The 19147-nt window shown below is 43.3% G+C and overlaps 1 protein-coding gene across 3 annotated transcripts in view; it reads right to left on the bottom strand.

Annotated features, from left to right (window-relative positions):
* BRSK2 (BR serine/threonine kinase 2) overlaps positions 1-13502 on the bottom strand; it is a 465267-nt gene extending 451765 nt beyond the window's left edge. For all 3 annotated transcript variants that reach the window (XM_065403041.1, XM_065403042.1, XM_065403040.1), the window contains exon 1: positions 13409-13502. In XM_065403041.1, the coding sequence (XP_065259113.1) occupies positions 13409-13502 (94 nt within the window). The remainder of the gene's footprint in view (positions 1-13408) is intronic.
* Between the last annotated feature and the right edge of the window lie 5645 nt (positions 13503-19147).

The raw sequence follows: 19147 nt of genomic DNA, 5'->3' as shown, positions 1-19147 counted from the left end.
ACCTCTGGGGGATTTGAACCAATGGTGGAAGGAGTAGTAAAGCCATGGCTCAGGTAACCACTGGCACTTTTGCCACAGTATCACCTAGGCATGCTCTAAACAAAGTTAGTCAGTATGGTTGTGAGAACAGCAATGCCCTATCCACTCTAGTGCTCCCACTATTGCTACCACTCAAGAAGCTGCAATGTTGCTTGATCAACAGCAGGCAATTTCACACAACAATGTCTAGTGCAGACTTGTCAGGAGGCTTCACTGTAGAGGAAGTGCGATAGAATATTGTAACAGCAATTCTGTTATATTATTACTTGCTACGTCTGCTCTTCTTTATTGGACTCATAGTTAAGCACAGACTTTAAGTGCATGCATGAGCTTTGGGGGCATGGAGGGACATCAACCTCTCAATAATTCGTAAAATGTTCTGACCATGTTTTCAATCTAAACTGAACTACTCTACAAAATCAGTTTACTCTGTGCTCTTAATTCGCTCAATTCTTCACTGCAGAGGAAACAAGATGCAAATCTGGGCTTCTCTTAACTAGATCATGGCCAGCAGTCTGTGTCTGATATCACCAAGAAATGCATTTATGGGCCAAATTCTCCTCTCATAAATTGTTCTAAGCCCCTTTGAGTCACTAGGGCTGTACTGGTGTAACTGAGAAGAGAATTTGGCCTACCTAATCAATCAGTGACAAAGATGGAATTGCACAAATACAAGGAGTGAAATAAGCTATAGAAACCAGAAACCCTGGGCCAGATCTCCCACTGGTATAAATCATCACTGATTTCAAAGGCGCTTCCCTGATTTACAACAGCTGAGGATCTAGCCCAATTTTATTTTTTTTAATATTTGGATTTAAACTATGCTTTGAAAAGCAAATGAGAGGAATCCTGTTTACAGCTGCTGTGCACTGCAGAGCATAAGGATTCCCCAAAGCTATGCAACTCATGGCCATGCCTTTCCAGCAAAACAAATGCCTGTGTTTAACTGAGCTACGGCGCTTGTGTCATTGCCAAGTCTGAATATAATGCTCAGCTTTGTTTTTGGTGACCATTATTACACAGACACGCATAGAGAACACACAACAGAGATCTCAATCTTCTTTCATGGCCTTGTGCAGGAAAGGCCTACTGAAGATAATGCCACTGTATCCAAATGTAGGCATAGTGAAAGCACAGAAAGAGCTGCCTTCCTTCCTATCTCCCCCATGACTGAGACTCAGGACTTGTCTACACAATTAGTCCACATTAGAGAAGTGTAAATTCTAGTGGGCACTAACATGTTGCTCACCAACTGGCCTGTGTGGACCCTGCTGGTGTGCACAAGAAGGTCACTAGTGTGCATTAATGTCACCCTGCTACACTCAGGCCAGTTACTTCACAACACACTAGTACACACTAGAATTTACACCCCTCTAGTGCAGACTAGTGCATCATGTAGATCAGCCCTCAGTTTGCAAACGTACAGGGCTAGATCCTGGCCTCTATTCCACTTGCTTTGTACTTCTCTGGCAGCACAAAGCAGGAAGAAATCCAGCTTAGCTGGTTGGTTGGAGATTCCCCAAGCATTGGGGAATCCCCACATGGCTCTAGACCACTCTTTCTTCCCAGATCTGCCATATGGGGCATGACCAGGGTGTGGGGGACTTCCTAAAAAGACTTGCTGCATTAGTCCCCATTTGCCAGAACAGCTCCTTGTGTGTGGCCTTTGTAACCAGCTGCAATTTAGAGCAGCTATACGATTTACTACAACTTTAGCTTTATTAATTATTTGTATTATTGCAGCACAAAGAGGTCTCCACTGAGATCAGGGCCTCACAATGTTAAGCACTGTACATACACACAGAAAGAGACAGTCCTCATCTGAAGAGTTTATAATCTAAATAGACAAGACAGACAGAGGGCGAGAGAGGAAACAAAGACATAGAGAGGTGAAGTGACTTGCCCATGGTCACACAATAGTTTAGTACTTGAGCTGGAAATAGAACCCAAGATTCCCCTGACGATCTGTCCACTATTTCTCTAATCTGTCTCCGACTGGATCCTTGCTCTCTGCAAGTTTCTACCTGCCCTGGTAGAGATGATTCCATCGGTGATTGCATGGGGGTTAGATGACGACGGTTGCACCTGAAACCATAATGTCTTCTGAAGATTCTAGAGAGGTCTTTCTCCTTTAGGTCTTCATTAGCTTTGATGTGTGAAGCAGCAATGATGGAAAAAGCCAAACATGGTTCTACCCCCTGCTCCATTCCCCAAGGAGTACATAGACTTGAGAGCAACGAACCTCACACACCGCGCAACTTTCCAGTTCAACTATCCCAGGGGTGAAAAACGTCAGTACAACAACTGCAAGAAGAAAAAGAGGGACCAATTCGGTTCCCAGTGAAGTTAGTGGCAAAACATCCCAAATTTAATGGGAGCAGAATTAGGTCTTCAGTGAGGACCAAGTACCCAGGACCTCATGGCTTAAAAGGGACAAATGAATTTCAGATGAAAATGTTGGGAGAGCTGAAAAAAACTAGGCTGGTAAACTCACAGGGCCCAACGTATACTTCAGTGGAGTTACCCTAGGGATAAGTTAGCCCAAGGATATTGAGGGAAGCCCCCGTGGGTGAAATTCACCTGGTGCAAATGGCCAGCACAGTGCCTATGAGCAATGTACGCCTTAACTGGAAGGTTTAAGCTGTGCTGGCTTCTTGCACAGGGATCAATTTCACCCCATTAAAAAGCCTGGAAGCTGAAGTCATCTTTTCCTTGCTGCTTATACTTTTTTTACTATTATTACTTGATTTAACTGCAATACACTGCTCTTCGTAAGTGCAGTCATCTGCCAATTTCACCTTGCAAGTTTAATAGGTTGGGATGTTTTGAAGGAAGCTTTCTCTGGGCCAAGCAACAAAATATATTTCCCTGGGTTATCTCAAACATAACTATGATTCATAAGCAGCCCTGTGTTTTGGTGCTAACAGGCAGAGCTGGTATGTGGGAGCTCCAAATTCAGAAGCGGCCTTGAGACTCTTCCCGCTGGAGAAGCTCTGACTAGGGTGACCAGATGTCCCGATTTTATAGGGACAGTCCTGATTTTTGGGTCTTTTTCTTATATAATCTCCTATTACCCCCACCCCCGTCCCGATTTTTCACATTTGCTGTCTGGTCACCCTAGCTCTGACTGACGCTGGAGGTGATACCATCAGACTTGGCAAGGCCATGGGAAAGCGATGCCCATGCAATTTTCTCTGAATCTCTCCTCCCTGATCGTCTTTTTGTGGGGCATCATCAACAGTACACCTGGCTAGAAATACATCTATATTCTTGGCCATACATTGAATGGGGGAGAGGAATTGGATGAAAGAAGAGCAGGAGCGGCAGAATCATATCTAGAGTTACCCCTGGGTCAAAATTAAGGCCCAGCACAGAACGATCACATCACTCGCCAGTCAAAGCACCTGAGTCCATCTCCTGGCAGATTAGGATATACAGAGCTAGCAGCAGGTTTCTCAGTGCCTCTTAAAAGTAGGACATTTGTGGACCAATCCAGCTCACTCCCCACCACCTGAGACCAGCTCCTCCATAATTTGTACTTTTAATGGCATGTTGGGTGGAGGACTGAGTTTATGGCCTGTGGGGCCCTATGCAACCACACAGGAATGACTCTGTGGAAACAATGCCTGTTAATACGTTTGTAAAACATTACTGAAAACGCATAACCACACAGATATTTTTTGTCTCCCCAGAAAGCTTGGACTGCAAAACAGTAGTGAAACAAATCACAAGAGCCTCAGGAAACAGAGAGCACGTTGTTGATAAATTGTGCAGGCAGCTAGAAAAGCACTTACTGAATGGATGCCTGAAAATTGTTTCCCACTAACCTCTGAAAAGTAAAAAAAAAAAAAAAAAAGGCAAACACTTCACTTCAAACACAACCATACCTATAATCCCAATATATAGTTTTGGATTAGATAATTTAAAAAAAAAAAAAACACACACACAGAGCCACCTTATTAAGACGCTGTTTTGCCACCAACTCAACCAGAATCTCTAAATGTTACAAATCTTGGAGTATGGTTGGTAACAGCAAAAATCCCCTCCAAGTTAATTATCAGAATGCAAACTACCAGACTCCTTCATTATCAAACCAGCCATTAACGAGGCAACAGATTCCTCTCTCTAATTTCTTATCTAACATTCGCCCATAGGTAATTATACTGGGGAATAATCCCATAAAAACTTAATATAAGGATTTAAAGGTGAAATACAAAGTAGTGGAGGCTTCTTTCTAGACCCGTACAAAAATCTTTATTTAAAGATGCCATATCTGTAACAGGATGAGCCAAATCCTAAGCTAAGGAATGCTAGCTGCACCTTGGGGTAGGCATGTATGTAAAAAAGTGGCTTTTAGGCACCTTTGTGTTTCCCCAATCTTGAGTTCAGATGCAGGACTAGTCCTAACTCAGAGCAGCCCCGAGGCTACTCTAATTTACGCTGGCTGGCAATGGCCCAGAAGCTTTTGTGGCAACTGGGGGTCAATCAGGTATAAGGGGAGCACCAGCTATATGCCCTTTTCCTAAATCGTGCTTTTATACATTGATAACTGGAGGTGACCCTTTAGGAGCTACTGTGGTGGCTCTACACCACCTGAACATCTCCCTACAGTAAGAGAAGCATCCAGTGGCTGGCTTGGCTGACTTTAGGGATGCTTTCTGCCAGAGAACCACAAAACTCCCCATTCTACATAAGAATCATGCCCTGTGCTTAGCTTAGCTTTTAAATATAAACATATGGTGATTTTTATTTCCTCCTCCACTCACTATCCTAAGTTTCCCCTTCAAAAACCAACAACCTCATCAGCACCTGAACGGAATATATTCTTTTGCTGTTTGCTTTCTTTATAGGCTTTGTGACATTATCAGATGTCACAGACAAAAATTCAGGATCCTGAACTTGGTGCATATGTGAAGAGGGAATTCATTTTCAAATATTTTGTTTTAAAAAATTAAATTATATTGTAAGTTATTTCAGACGGAGATTGCATCTTCCTATGAATTTGTACAGTACCTAGTACAAAGGGGCCTCTGGGTGCTACAGTAACAAAAATAGCACTAAATAATAATACATACGAATATTTGGAAATAACTCTATATATACAGTGTGCTCTGTTACAGTGTAATTTTTCCCTATGTAGATGGCCAGCACAAGTCTTATGCTCAAGTTAATATTTGCTTAAACCCAATCTTGAGGAATTAAGTAGGACTTTGGTGGTTGCATAGGTCTTGTGCTAGACTTCTGCACAGGGGTGAATTTCACTCGTAGTGATTTGGGTATGTAAACAGATTTAAAATAAAAACAAATAAAACTTTTGCAGCTCATCATTATGTAAAAGTCATATATACTGTTCATGATACATGCCAATGGAGCTGGGTGAATAATGTAAAAATGTTCTGCGAATATTCACTTGAATTTTTAAGTGAATTTGATTTGATCACATTTGTGACCCTTTTGTATTTGTTTTCTGCAAACATTGGATCATTTGAGTCATACTGGCACAAATCATTATGGGAAACAACTCTTGAAACTGAGTTCAGGAAACCAAATTTTATGTTGGCACATGCAAATATTCATGCTGGAAATGCTCGCACACTCATCCAACCAGGGAACAGAACAGTACTCTGTAACGTATCTGACAGATTGCATCCAACTCCAAGAGCACAACTCAATTCTTTGATTATTGATTAAGCAGGCTCAATCCATTTGGGGGGGGGGGAATCAAAATAACCATTTGTCAAATAAACTGAAATGACAAATTACTTTGAGGAAACCGCAATCTGCTCATGGACATTCCAGAATAAGGCAGGCTATATTCATTGAACAAATTATTTGTGATGAATTATTTGCTTCACTCTACAAATCTTGTGATAGAAGAGTGTTGTCTCATGGACTGAGAAGAAGAAAAGACTGAGAGGGGACATGATAACAGTTTTCAAGTACATAAAAGGTTGTTACAAGGAGAAGGGAGAAAAATTGTTCTCGTTAACCTCTAAGCATAGGACAAGAAGCAATGGACTTAAATTGCAGCAAGGGCGGTTTAGGTTGGACATTAGGAAAAACTTCCTAACTGTGAGTGTGGTTAAGCACTGGAATAAATTGCCTAGGGAGGTTGTGGAATCTCCATCATTGGGGATTTTTAAGAGCAGGTTGGACAAACACCTGTCAGTGATGGTCTAGAATGGATAATACTTAGTCCTGCCTTGAGTTCAGGGGACTAGACTAGATGACTTCTCGAGGTCCCTTCCAGTTCTACGAGTCTATGATTCTATTTATGAGAACTGAAAAGCTGAGCTATTCTGGCACTTTCCCACAAACAAAATGAACAGTTTTATCATTTAAGACTGTTAACGCCCTTGCATTGTTTGTAACAAAAAACCACACTCCTGATGGTTGTTCCATTATGAAGTTTCTAAGAGAAGTAAAAAGTTTGACTCTTACCTATTATAATGGGCTTAATCCTGTTCCTATTGAAGTTAACTGAAGGCATATCTTGTATCAATGGACTTCAGTGGGAGCAGGAGCAGTACCTATTCCTATAAACTGACTATGCATTCAAAGAGCAGCACACAATGAAGCTCCCCAAAATTAATGTCTACAAATTCACCCCTGTAATATCAACCATGTATGCCCCTGCCTTGAATCCACCTCCGCTCAAATCATCATCCATGTTTCCATCTCTTCTCATTTTGACTATTGGAAGCAAGTCCTAGCTTTGCTGTAGCATGTGCACAATCTGATGCCCACAGTCTCAAAAATACTGAGAAATAACCCCCAACAGTCAAACAGCTACATTCGTTCCCTGTGCATTTCAGGATTCGATTCAAACTTAGCCTCCTCATTTTTAAAACTCTTGAACAGACCTCTGTCTCTCTTCATTCCTTTCCTCGGTCCCTCCATTCACCAAATAACTTACTCTCTACCCCTTTATGTAATCTCAGTACTGTCAATGCAAGAGCTTTCTTTTCAGCTTCATTCCTCTGGAATGGCCATACTGCATCCTCCTCATTCGCTACCAAATCCAGCTCCCATTAGAAGTCAATGAAAATACTTCATTTGATTTCAACAGGAGCTGGATCAGGCCCCCATACCCCATCAAATTTCATGTGAAAACCATTTTTTCTCCTTTGTCCATACCATTTCATTTCTCTCTGCTCTTTTTTATGTTATTGATTATTATTATTATTTCAAACAGTGCATCTATTATTTAATTCTGTAAAGCATCCAGCATTACAGTTTGCCTGAAAGATTCTGTATGAAATAGACGTATGCTATACTATAAAGGGCTTCAGGATGTTGGGGAATCCAGAACATTCACTGGACACATTTAAAATACTATGCTGGTTCTTCCAATGGAGCCACAAGCTGTCTGTAGATCAGAAATAATTTCCCTCCAGAGATAAATTCTACTGAGAAATGTTTTTAATTTCCCCAACCTCCCTCATCATTCTAATGTATGGTCTTCCCCACTGTAGTGACACTAAATGTCATTAGAGTGGGGATGGAAAGGAGGAAGTTGTTTGAGCAGCATGAAAACGGTATTTGTAGAATATAGCAGCACCTGGTGATGTCTGAGATTTAGATATAAAAATGGTCATATAATCCCACTCGTTTGACAGCGTATCTGAATTTTAACAACTCTTGGGCAAAAGGCTAGTTGTCACTTTACAAATCCATTAAGAGCCTGCTCTATTCCCACTGAATTCAATGGCAGTTATGCCACTAATTTTGTTGGAAATAAGATTGGGTCACAAGGCCTTGATTTGGCAATGTGCTTTGTGCAGTCAGACCCCTATGCCCGTGCAGAGCATATAGGAGTCCATTTGTATGTAGCACATTGCAGGATCAGGATCTAAATTAGATCTTTTCTACCTATCATTTGCACTAAATTTGGCAAAGAGGTGTTTGCTAGAATGGTTTTAACAGAAAACTTTCAAAAGGCCTGTTTTTCAGATCTACTTAACATGGTAGCACTCATTTCAATCGGAGTTGTAGAGCCTCAGCATCAGACCGGAGGTATCTCACATTGGACACCCAAAGGCCGAGTCACTGAAAATGAATGGCAGCTTTTTGAAAATTCTGCCCTTATTGTATAACGACCTCCTTTCCAACCATATTTAACATTGAGGGTCCAGACATATATAATTGACTCTTATGTCAACATATCTTAGCAAGATTTCATTAAAAACTTGTGCTTGTAAAACCTCCATTGCCTGAGACACTGTTTCCAATATTATACTTCCAATTGTGTGATTACTAATTAGTTCATCTCTTAAGTGAAAGATGTCCTAACAGGTTATCACTGGAAGGTATGCAGATTCAGATAAGACTTATTGCTATAAGATAGCCTCTCTAATTAAAAACCATGTAAGAAATGTGTTTAAAAATATAAATGGAACTTGCATGTATTTGGGGAAAACAGGTCTGAATGGAAATTTCAAATGATTTACATCTTTCTGGCCAGATCCTCAGCTGGTGTAGGTCAGGGTCACCAAATTCAATGGAGCCATGCCAGTTTACGCCATCTGTGGGTCTGACCCCTACAATCTATAAAACTATTCATGACAGTATGGATAACACTGATGATACATTTATAAAATCAGAAGGAGCAGCAGGATCATGCTTCTACAGCTATACAGCTCAATATCATACCAGTATATGATTGATTATTAGCTGGTATATGTACTGCGTTATATGTACAAGTTGTTGTACTTTATATACAACAGAGTCACCCTCTCAATATGGCAGGCTCATCATGCAAGCTCTCTAAATGCAGAACTGCCATTGGCTTCAATTGGAATTCTGTGTATGGAATGCCTGCAGAATTAGGCCCAAATATCAGAGAAGTTGTGTGAGTGATACCAAATGGATTTGCAATGTTATGCTCTTTGCTTTCAAAGAAACTTGATCAAAGACTAAATTCCAACACAGGACAGTGTTGCTTTGCTTGCAGAGAAAGGAGCATTTCAGAAATTTTAACTGTGCTGTCATTTGGTGCCAGGGCAAACAAACAAAAATAGTACTGAAGTGTATAAGTTGGCCTTTAAATGAAAATGCAGAAAGATCCACTGAAATGCTGAAGCACTTAGCAAGGAATACTTCAATTCCTCATCTCTGCCTTCACTAATAAAAATTCACTACAGTCAGTCTGAATTACTGTAGAGGGTTTCAAGGGGAAAATAGAGGTTAACAAGGGCAAAAGAAAACTCACAAACAAAATATATTCCTGGAATTAAAAAGAAAAAGTGTCAGGAATACATGAAAAGTTGATTTCACACAGAATTAGTGGCAAACAGGGCCGGCGCAACCCATTAGGCGACCTAGGCAGTCGCCTAGGGCACTACAATTTGGGGGGCGGCAACCGTGGTGGTATTTCAGCGACGGGACCTTCCGCTGCCTCTGTGGGGGGCGGCATTTCGGGGCGGGACCTTCCACCGCCTAGGGCACCAGAAAAGCTGGCGGCGCTCCTGGTGGCAAATGGAGAGCAGCCTCTGTTTAATCTGAATAATAAACTTGAATCTCTTCTTAGTGTTCACATCCAATCTATTTTCTAAGCATAGTATCTCCTGGTGTGTTATTGTAACACAAAGCACATCCTTTTTGCTCATTACTGTTAATTATAGTGAAAAACTACGATAATTAACTGCAGTACAGTGTAACTGGATGAAATTTACATAAACCAACCCCTTCATAGACACCTTTATATATCCTTTACTGTCATCTTTTACAATGACGTTTCCTTATAATAAAATGTTATGAGTGTGGTAATTAAATTATTACACTGCTTCTTATATTCCTGTTCCCTCCTAATACAGATTCCATGAGCTACTAGACCAGTTGCCGGAAACAATGGCAGAGATACTTTGAATTGAGCCTAATACAACAACAAAAGGGCAATTGTCTTACTATGGCACTCCAAATTATTCACATGTAGAATTCCTGTGGTGAATTATTAAGAATTTCTTTTCTTAGCTGTTGTCCCACTCCCAGTATTATTGGAGTGCAAACATTTTTCAGCATTGCGCTGAACCTTCCTTTCTTGCTTTCCAAACTAACTGGCCTTAATCCTCTCTCTGTGACATTAGTCATTCTCAGAAAGCCTGATGTCCCAGCACTGTCGACTCCTTAGGGCAGGCTTTGCCTATCCTTCTTTAAATCAAAATCAGCACGGTCTTTAGCCAGCATTTTGAACTGGATCTGAACCCACTTCTGAATGTCAGTTTTGCCAACTCCCTCCCCATTACTAGATGTCACCAGCTTCCACTGACATCACAGGCACAGTATCTGTGCCTCTTTGCAGGAACCAGCAAGTTCTTGTTCTCTTTTGCAGATATTGAGAAGGAAAACTGCTATAGCTACATGGAGGGCTGAAACGTGCCATTTGGAGTTCAGCTGAACATGAAAGCTCCCCTTTCATAGCATCCTTTGTAAGTTTGCCATGAACTGTGGCAGATTCTGTACTTGACGCCCTCCCTTATTCCTCTTCCTTTGATCTTAAAAATTATCCAATCTGAGTGCAAGGCAGGTGAGAGCTACTAAGAGGTTTGTATAATATTTAATACAATTGGGAGAGAAGCAAGAGCCACATATCTGAAATAACTTTAGGGTGAAGGATTCTTTCACTTAAAAGAAAAATGAGTGAAGTGAAGATCAATGAAGAAGGTAAAGGACTTGGTATAATGGGACTGTATATTTTCCTTCTGCTCGTAAGTATGTTTTGCCAGAGTTTCTTTCAAAAGGCCCCCTACAAAAACAAAACAAAACACACACACACCGCATGCAACCAAACAAGCCTTTACTTCCTAACCTTCCGAGCCTTAAACTCTTCAGATGAGCTAAAGAAATGATCACAGCCTGATTCACCACGGTGTTACTCCATCAAATTCAATGGAGTTACACTAGCAAATTGCAGTGGTCAATCAGGTCCTCACACTGCACTGTTGTCATCTCACAAAAATGCTGCAGGTTCCCCATCCACCAGCCAAGTTAGCAGGGTGAGGGCTACATGCACACCTGCAATTCTGCACGTTCCCGAATCTGATTAGCACAGAAAATGCAGAAGACCAGAAAGCATCTTTCCCGTGTTTAACTATGTACATTTAACACCAATTCAGATTTCACCTCCGTGCATTATCTATATCAAGGGCGGATAAGGTAAGGAAGAAAGAGACTGGCATCAGCTACTTTTAAGCTTTATCCCTCCATCTTCCCTGAAACAGTGCATATAATGTGTTTGCTGTTTGCACACACATGCCTGCACAAAGCAGAGACCTGTCTCTATAGATTTGCTATAGTGTAAAATTGTAAAAGGCAACTTTCCTGCTAGTCCAGTCGGTCAAATAACTGCAGAGCCCAAAAGCAACAACCCTGAAAACATACACTCTCCCCTCCTACCCTGCTGCCTGCCTGCCTGCCTGCCTGCCTGTCTCTCTCTCTCTCCCTCTCTCTAATCACTTAGGAGGAAGATAGGAAGATTATCAAGGGAGAAAAAAAATAACCAAAGCTGCAGATAACCCTTTAGGACCATAGTATAAGGTTACGTGATTTGGAGCATAAAGGTTAATGTGCAGGAATCTCAGATGCAATTTTATATCTATATGGGGGGGAGGTTGACGAGAAGATGAGGAAGAAAGAAATGGTGATGAAGATAGAAAATGAATGTGTATATCTAGGGTTGGTTTTATGATCAGCTGGAGTGCCCAGCAAGAGATTAGCGATGGAAACAGGATACGGATTTATCATCACCAAGACACTGCAATTTTTTGGTGGGGTATTTTTATCATCATCATCATCAGGACGGATTTTATGGAAACTACATCTGGAGAGATATGAGTTCATTCAGTAATATGAAGAATAAAGGTAATGTCCACACAAAAAAAAGATAGATACCTTCAGCAGTTGTATTATTTTAAAGATTTAGAGGGGAAAATAAAATAAAAGTCACTTTCATTTCAAGACTATATGATGCTCATATCCCATCCATATATTCCAATGGTTGCCATGGGGTTTGTGGAGAGGAGAAGAACGAATGAGGAGGGGGGGGGGTCATAATCAATCATCTCAGAAGAGCATTTCTCCTTACAGAGAAAGATCTGGATTTTGACTGTGTCCCTAAGAAAATTGCAGACTGCAGAGCTGCTGCCATGCAGGGCAGCGAGGAAGCAGGCAGAGCAGAGGCAGCAGCTGGGGATGGAAACGCCTATTAAATCCTTTAGACAACAGATGGGCAAAGCTTGGCTGGGTTTTTAAAAAACACAATGCATCATGTTTTATTGTCCTACCATAATGAACAACACTTAACACCCACAAGCCCAAAGAAGCCCCCTATGGCTGATTCCACCAACCCTCCCTTCTAAATTATAACCTGGAGACTCAATCCACTTTTGGGGGTCTCCCAACCAAATCAATTTGCCAGACTCCATTGCTCATTGCACCTGTTACTAAAAAAGAACATAAAAATGGGAAAGGCTTTTGGGATTTTTTTTTAACCGCTCTTCCTTCCAATTACTGCTCCCCTGCCCTTGAAGTAAATATAACATCCAGGCAGGCAACCAGCGAGTCCAAATCTTGAATGCATTTAGGAGATCTAATTATGCCACGTAGGGGACAAGCACCTGCTCTCTGCTAATTCTCTCACTACGTTTCCTCTTAATATTTCTTACCATTGTTCCTTTCAGGAAAATCTGATGGGGGCCAGTTTCACAAACAGGGGCTTTTGGAAAATAAATAAATAAATAAAAACCTCAAACCGCTAGAGTGAATTCTGCTGCTGACCACTTTTTTATTTTTAAATTCAAACTATGCCACGCAAAAACATACCAAACAACCCCATCCATTCATATTTTCCAAATAACCACAGCAGCCAGTGCCATAGACTGTACTGTGCATATTCTCTCCCACCAACTGCACCTTAAGGACTACACCCTTTTCAATCATGATGTCATGAAATACTGCTGGTGACTCCCCCGCCTCCCCACCACGTCCTTTTCCTCCTCCTCTCCAGTATACACAGTGCACCTCTCATTTCAATTTAATTTGATTAAAAAGAAAAGGAAGCAAAGTGGGGCAGTGAAGTAACTGACTTGAAATTTACCAGCAGCAGGGCATCCCCGTTTTCCTCTGCATGCACTTTGACAGTCACCAGAACAACACCCGTTAGCAAGAGTGATGCACGCAAGGCAACCTATGCTTTTTTTAAAAAAAATAAATAAATAAAAACAACCGGAAATAAATAAATAAAGGCAAAAATCCATTAGAAATAGTCTCTCCACTGCAGCAGCCAAAGGGAAAACCCATCCCCTCACATCTCCCATCCCCATCAGCTGCTACCGCACCTTATCCCTAGTGCGGCTGCTGCAAAGGAACCAACCTGTCTGTCCTTTGCCCAAGGTTTTCTCCAAGCGATAGGGTCCAACATATTGTGCATGTTGAGCTCCGCTGCCTTCTTTCCCCGTTGATGTCATTTCTACCTGGCTCTATAATTCTGCGCTGTGTGTGTGGCGGGGAGCTGGGATTTCTCTCTCTGCAGTTCTTTAAATTCCCACTTTGCAGCTGTGTAAGCAAAGCACCCTTTCTCCCTCGCTCTTTGCTGCTTTAGTCCACTTGGCTGCAGATTTTCTCTTCTTCCTTTTTCCTTGTCTGCCTCTTTCTTTCTGTCAGTCTGTCAGCGTGGGATGCTGAGGGCCAGAGCAGCTATTACCAGTGTTCAAAGAGGGGGATCTAGGATCCAAGCCCAAGGAGCATGGTGCTGGTGATCGGAGCTCTGCACGCCTTGTTCTCACTATGAGCTGTTCAAGGGAGAGCTAGAGCTAGAGCAGCGGAAGAGCTGGGGCCCAGAGTTCTGAGTGACATTACAGGCAGCCAATCTCCAGCAACAACTCAGTTCCCCTCTCCTCCTCCTCCTCCCCCCACTACCTTTCCTTTTCCATCAGTATCAGCAGCAGTTGCTGCCCCTGTCTGATACAGAGCATCATAATCAATGGCAATATCAATAAACCTATGGCTATCAGTCTATTAATAAGGAAAATAATTAAAGATAAATAGGGATAAAGTTATTTTAAAAATCATACGCGCACACATATACGTGTCTTTCTCTAAATTACCCACCACGAGGCACCTGTCACTGCAATTCACCGACCAAAAGCGACAATTAAAATAATGCTGAGGTTGTGGCATTATTTATAAGAGGAAAGAAATCTTCTTTGGAAAACAAGCGTGTACGATTTATGGATGCTGGTTCTATGGGAAGCATTTCTATTCTTTTTGTTCTTTAAGGAGTCTTTCAGAAACAATGACTATTATGAAAAACAGGGCCTGATCAGGCTCCCAATGAACTCAGGGGAGGGTTCGCTTTGGACTTCAATGGGGGAACGTGTAGGACTGAATGTACAGACCAATAAATAAATAAATCCAGCATAACTGGTACTTCAGTTGGCAATCACAACTGAAATGCCAAGGGTGAAACTTGGAACCATGGAAACTTTTAAGCTCTACAGGTGGTCTCTCTAGGGCTGTGACACAAGAGCAGGGCAATATAGGGAAAGCTTGTACTTCTGCAGCCCGTGCTGTATCTGTTCTGCAAAGAGGTGCCCTGATTCAGCAAGGTACTTAAGCATGTGTGTAACTTTAAGCACGTGAGTAGTCTCAGCTAAGTCAATGCGATTACTTATGTGCTTAAAGTTAGACACATGCTTAGGTACCTTGTGGATTCAGGACCGTGTAAAGGACTTCAGTGTCCAGGACTATCAAGGTAACTCCTTTCAACGCCAATGAAATTCACCCCAAGCCCCCATATTTACTTTCTCTTCATAGGTAGGCCCCATTGTCCATCCCGGAGAGCACCGTGGTTGCAGTGCCCTCATCTGAATGCCTGCAGAAGTGTTGCACACAGCAAGGACTCCTCACTCACAAAAGAAGCGCTTGGTAAACCTGCAAAAGGAAGAAAAAGTAAAGAAAAAGCAGTAAGTAAAGAGACTGTCATTAACTATATCAGTATTCACTGCTCATGGGGAGACAAATATTTTTTAAACTAAAAATGTTGGAGATAATGCCTAAAGGAGAAATGTACTTTACAGTAAGTCATCCAACACCTATGTATAAATGGGTGTAAAGTCCATGGAAGATCCCTTCTGTGGACCACATCCACAGATGGTGTAAACTGGTTTTAGGCACTAGACAATGGAGTAATTTTGCCCCCAAAATTGCAGGAGAGAGATGAGGGGAGGAACAGAGAAACTTTGAGGCTATCTATCTGAATGCAACCCCAAAAAGGTCCCAATATAATTTCCTTTCTCCCCAAAAAACATGACCTCAACACTTACCTTGACCTTCTCCTGCCTCTCTTTGTACGGTGCTGGCTTGTTCTAGCTACTGTGCTATACTGCTGCAGCAACCTTCAGTGTGTTGAGTTTCCAACCCTTCCACAAAGTCCCCCAGTCTCTCCTCTTTCCCCTTTCCCCTCTCCCTTCCAGTTTTCATAGTATGTGAAACCTTCCCAGGCTCCCCCACTGCCCACAAACTCCTGCAGTAACTTCTCTCCTTCTCTCAAGACTTTCCTTCCCCCAAATGCCAGTCTCATCTCTCCAAGAACCCGTTCATTCTCACCCAGTCCCTAAATTTGCCTCATTCTCTCCCTTACCTCCAAGCCCCTCATTCACTCTTCCCCAAACTTCCTCCCCTCTTTTCCCTTTCCCCAAATTTCCCTCACAGCTGCCTCTTAGTGCCTGTCCTCCAGTAACTGTCCCTTCTTCCCAGGGCCCCCGCATAGCTGTGCCCCCTTGTCCGTCCCTCCACAGCAGTGCCCCCTTGTCCCTGCCCCCTTATCCCTCCCCCCACAGCAGTGCCCCTTCCCCCTCCCCCCACAGCAATGCCCCTTGTCCCTTCCCCGTTTCCCCTCCCCCCACAGCAGTGCCCCTCCCCTCACAGCAGTGCCCCCTTGTCGCTGCTCCCTTATCCCTCCCCCCACAGCAGTGCCCTTTCCCCCTCCCCGCACAGCAGTGCCCCTTCTCCCTACCTCCTTCTCCCTCACCCCACAGCAGTGTCCCTTTGTCCCTGCCCCCTTGTCCCTCCCTCCACAGCAGTGCCCACTTGTCCCTTCCCCCTTCTCCCTCACCCCACAGCAGTGCCCCCTTGTCCCTTCCCCCACAGCAGTGCCCCTTTTCCCCTGCCCCTTCACCCTCCCCCACACAGTAATGTTCCCTTGTTTGTGCCCCTCTCCCCACAGCAGTGTCCCTTGTCCCTGCCCCCCATGTTCCTGTAACCCTACCTGGGGGATGCAGAGTAAGAGAAGCTGCTGCCCCAGCCAGACCACCTCCCTCCAGCCTGGGTCAGACACCTGCTGCTCCCCAGACCTTCACTCAGAGCCAGCCAGGGAGAGACCCAGGCGTGGGAGGAGCAGAGCCAGCTACCGACAGGAGTCACAGCTGCAGCCCAGACCGGGGGGAGGGGGGCATGGGGCAGAGCGGTGCCTGCAGACAGGGAGCCTCTGGGGCATCTCCGCTGCCTATTGAGTCCAAGAGCGGATCAGCAGGGGGCAGTGGGAGGGAGGCCGCAGTTCTCAGCCTTGGCTGCCCCAAGCAGCCTGTACTCCCCTCTCTGACCCCTCCACTGCCTCTTCTCCCCCAGCCAAAGTCATGAAGGGGGAGGCTGTTGTCTCCAAGCTGAAAGTGTATGGAGTTTGAGGGGGGGGGAGATTTCGTCCCCTATAATTAGGCCCACCGAGGCAGGTAGGGTTTGCACTTCTCTTACACCATTGCAGCTACACGGACTCCTGATTTAAGTAAGTTTTAGACCAGAATCAGCTCCCAGGACCCAGAAACAGCTGAGTTATAACCAGCCCATAAAAAATCTAATCCAGGATATACACAAGACCCAACTGCACACTGCAACCAGCAATATTACCAGCCACAAGCATTTAAAAATTGAAAGGCAGTACCCAAAAAATCCTGAGACTGCCTTAAAAATAAAAAAACCTTAAAATGAAATGTACAGTTTGTGCTCTTTTTATTTGCTTTTTGTATTTTGAGTCTTTTGGGCTCACATTTCCAATCTTTTATCCACAACCACGAGGGCTAGAAACGTACTTTAAAAAGAATAAAAACTGAGATTCTAATAATCACATGACCTCGGGAGCTAGGAATATAAGAAAAATACAAAATATATTAAAACATGGAAAAATAATGAGCTGGCAACACTAGACCAGGCGTTGCGAGTTTTACTTTAGTTCTGCGTAGACATCCTTTTACTTTAGTTCTGAGTAGACAGAAGGAATACATCAATACAAATTGGTGTCAAGTATCAGGGGGTAGCCGTGTTAGTCTGTATCTACAAAAACAACAAGGAGTCTGGTGGCACCTTAAAGACTAACAGATTTATTTGGGCATAAGCTTTCGTGGGTAAAAACCTCACTTCTTCGGATGCATAGAGTGAAAGACTTTCACTTTCACTCTATGCATCCGAAGAAGTGAGGTTTTTACCCACGAAAGCTTATGCCCAAATAAATCTGTTAGTCTTTAAGGTGCCACCAGACTCCTTGTTGTTTTTATCAATACAAATTGTTAGTTCTTCGCTTTAAATACCCAGGCCAGATCCTCAGCTACATTCAGCACAACTAAAGGGGGTGCGCAAAGTGGTTGGAGCCATCCAGCCAGCAATTGAGCCATCAGTGCTATTTAGAGCAACTTCAAGGCTGCTCTATATTATGCCTGGCTGCAATGGCCCCTTGGGGTATGTCTACATGCACACTAAGTCTGTGCTCTGGCTCTGGTTTAAGACCAGGCCCCCCTTCTGTTCACACAGAAATCAGTCTGACTGGGGGCAGGAACCCCTTTTGAATTCTGGCTCACAGACCCTGCGAGGAGGATGAATCAGAGCTGTATCCTGCTGTGATGTGGGTCAAAGCCCATGAATTTTGCAGTATGGATGCAGCTAGAGTCCAGGTCACCCGATGTGGGTGCGAAGAGTCTGCCCATGCTATCCCATAATTCCCTGGGCTGTGCTTCCCATCTCTTTCATCTCAAAATTCTCACTTGCTTTCCAGGGACCAGAATCAACCTCCAGGTTCAAATGCAGCCCCTCAGCATTTAACCCTTCATTTCCATACAGACTGCTCAACTGGAAAAACAGGGAACCCTCCCATGTATTAGCTATGGCCAGCACTAAGAAGAAGTCCTGCATCAAGTGTGCTGCTAGTTGGCGAGAGGAACACAGCCAGATTCTGGTGAACCTATGGTGCGAAATAAGCAAAACTTTCAATGTCAGTAAGAGCATGAGAAATGATCATGTCTACAAAGTTATATCTGAGCAGTGTTGGGGATTGACTAGAACAGCAGAACAATGCAAACAGCAAATCGAGCGGCTGAAGACAAACTACAGCAAAGTCAAAGATTCTAATGGCACCTCAGGAACTCCCTGTCTTCCTGCCTCTTTTATGAGGAATTCTGAGAACTGTAGTGAGCACTGAGCTCACAGTGGTGCATGCTATGTTGCCAGAGTGGCTACTACACAACCTAGGTCTGCCCTCAGAGAGCTGTTTGGGGATGGCCCTGAGGAGCAGCCCACTGCAGAACCAGCATCAGAGTAAGTGCTAAAGCCAGATCCAGGTAAATGTCTGCCACTGTGTTTGTTGTTATTAATTTATGTATGGGAGGGATTTTCAGCTTGTGTTATTAATACAAGCCGGGGGGTTGGTATTCTTCCTTTCACCATCCCTCCCACGTCTGTAATGGAATGGCAAACTGTATTATACTATTCAGCCACTAGGTGGCACTATGTGCGACTTACCTTACCTAAGACTAGCTCAGCCATACTTGCGGGGTGTATTAAAGGATCTCATGGAAGACACATGTCTTGTATGTCTCTGGGATGGGATGAAAGCTCTGTAACCATATCTGGTACATGACACTTCCCCTGACAGCACATGGGATTCAAAATGGACACTGCAAATGAGGAAAAAAGTTAAACAAGCAGTTATCATGAAATTCTTACTAGTTTCTTGATGATTGTTGTAAGTCTGGATTGGGGCTCCACCATTAACTGCCTCATGTACCCCTCCTATCTTATTCAGCTCACCTTAAAAATCAGCCATGCCTGCACTGTCCTAGACCATCTG

This window comes from Emys orbicularis, chromosome 4 (assembly GCF_028017835.1).
Source record: "Emys orbicularis isolate rEmyOrb1 chromosome 4, rEmyOrb1.hap1, whole genome shotgun sequence".
Taxonomy (NCBI): domain Eukaryota; kingdom Metazoa; phylum Chordata; order Testudines; family Emydidae; genus Emys; species Emys orbicularis.
Note: the sequence above shows the minus strand (reverse complement) of the source record. Positions and strands in the feature narration are given on the sequence as shown.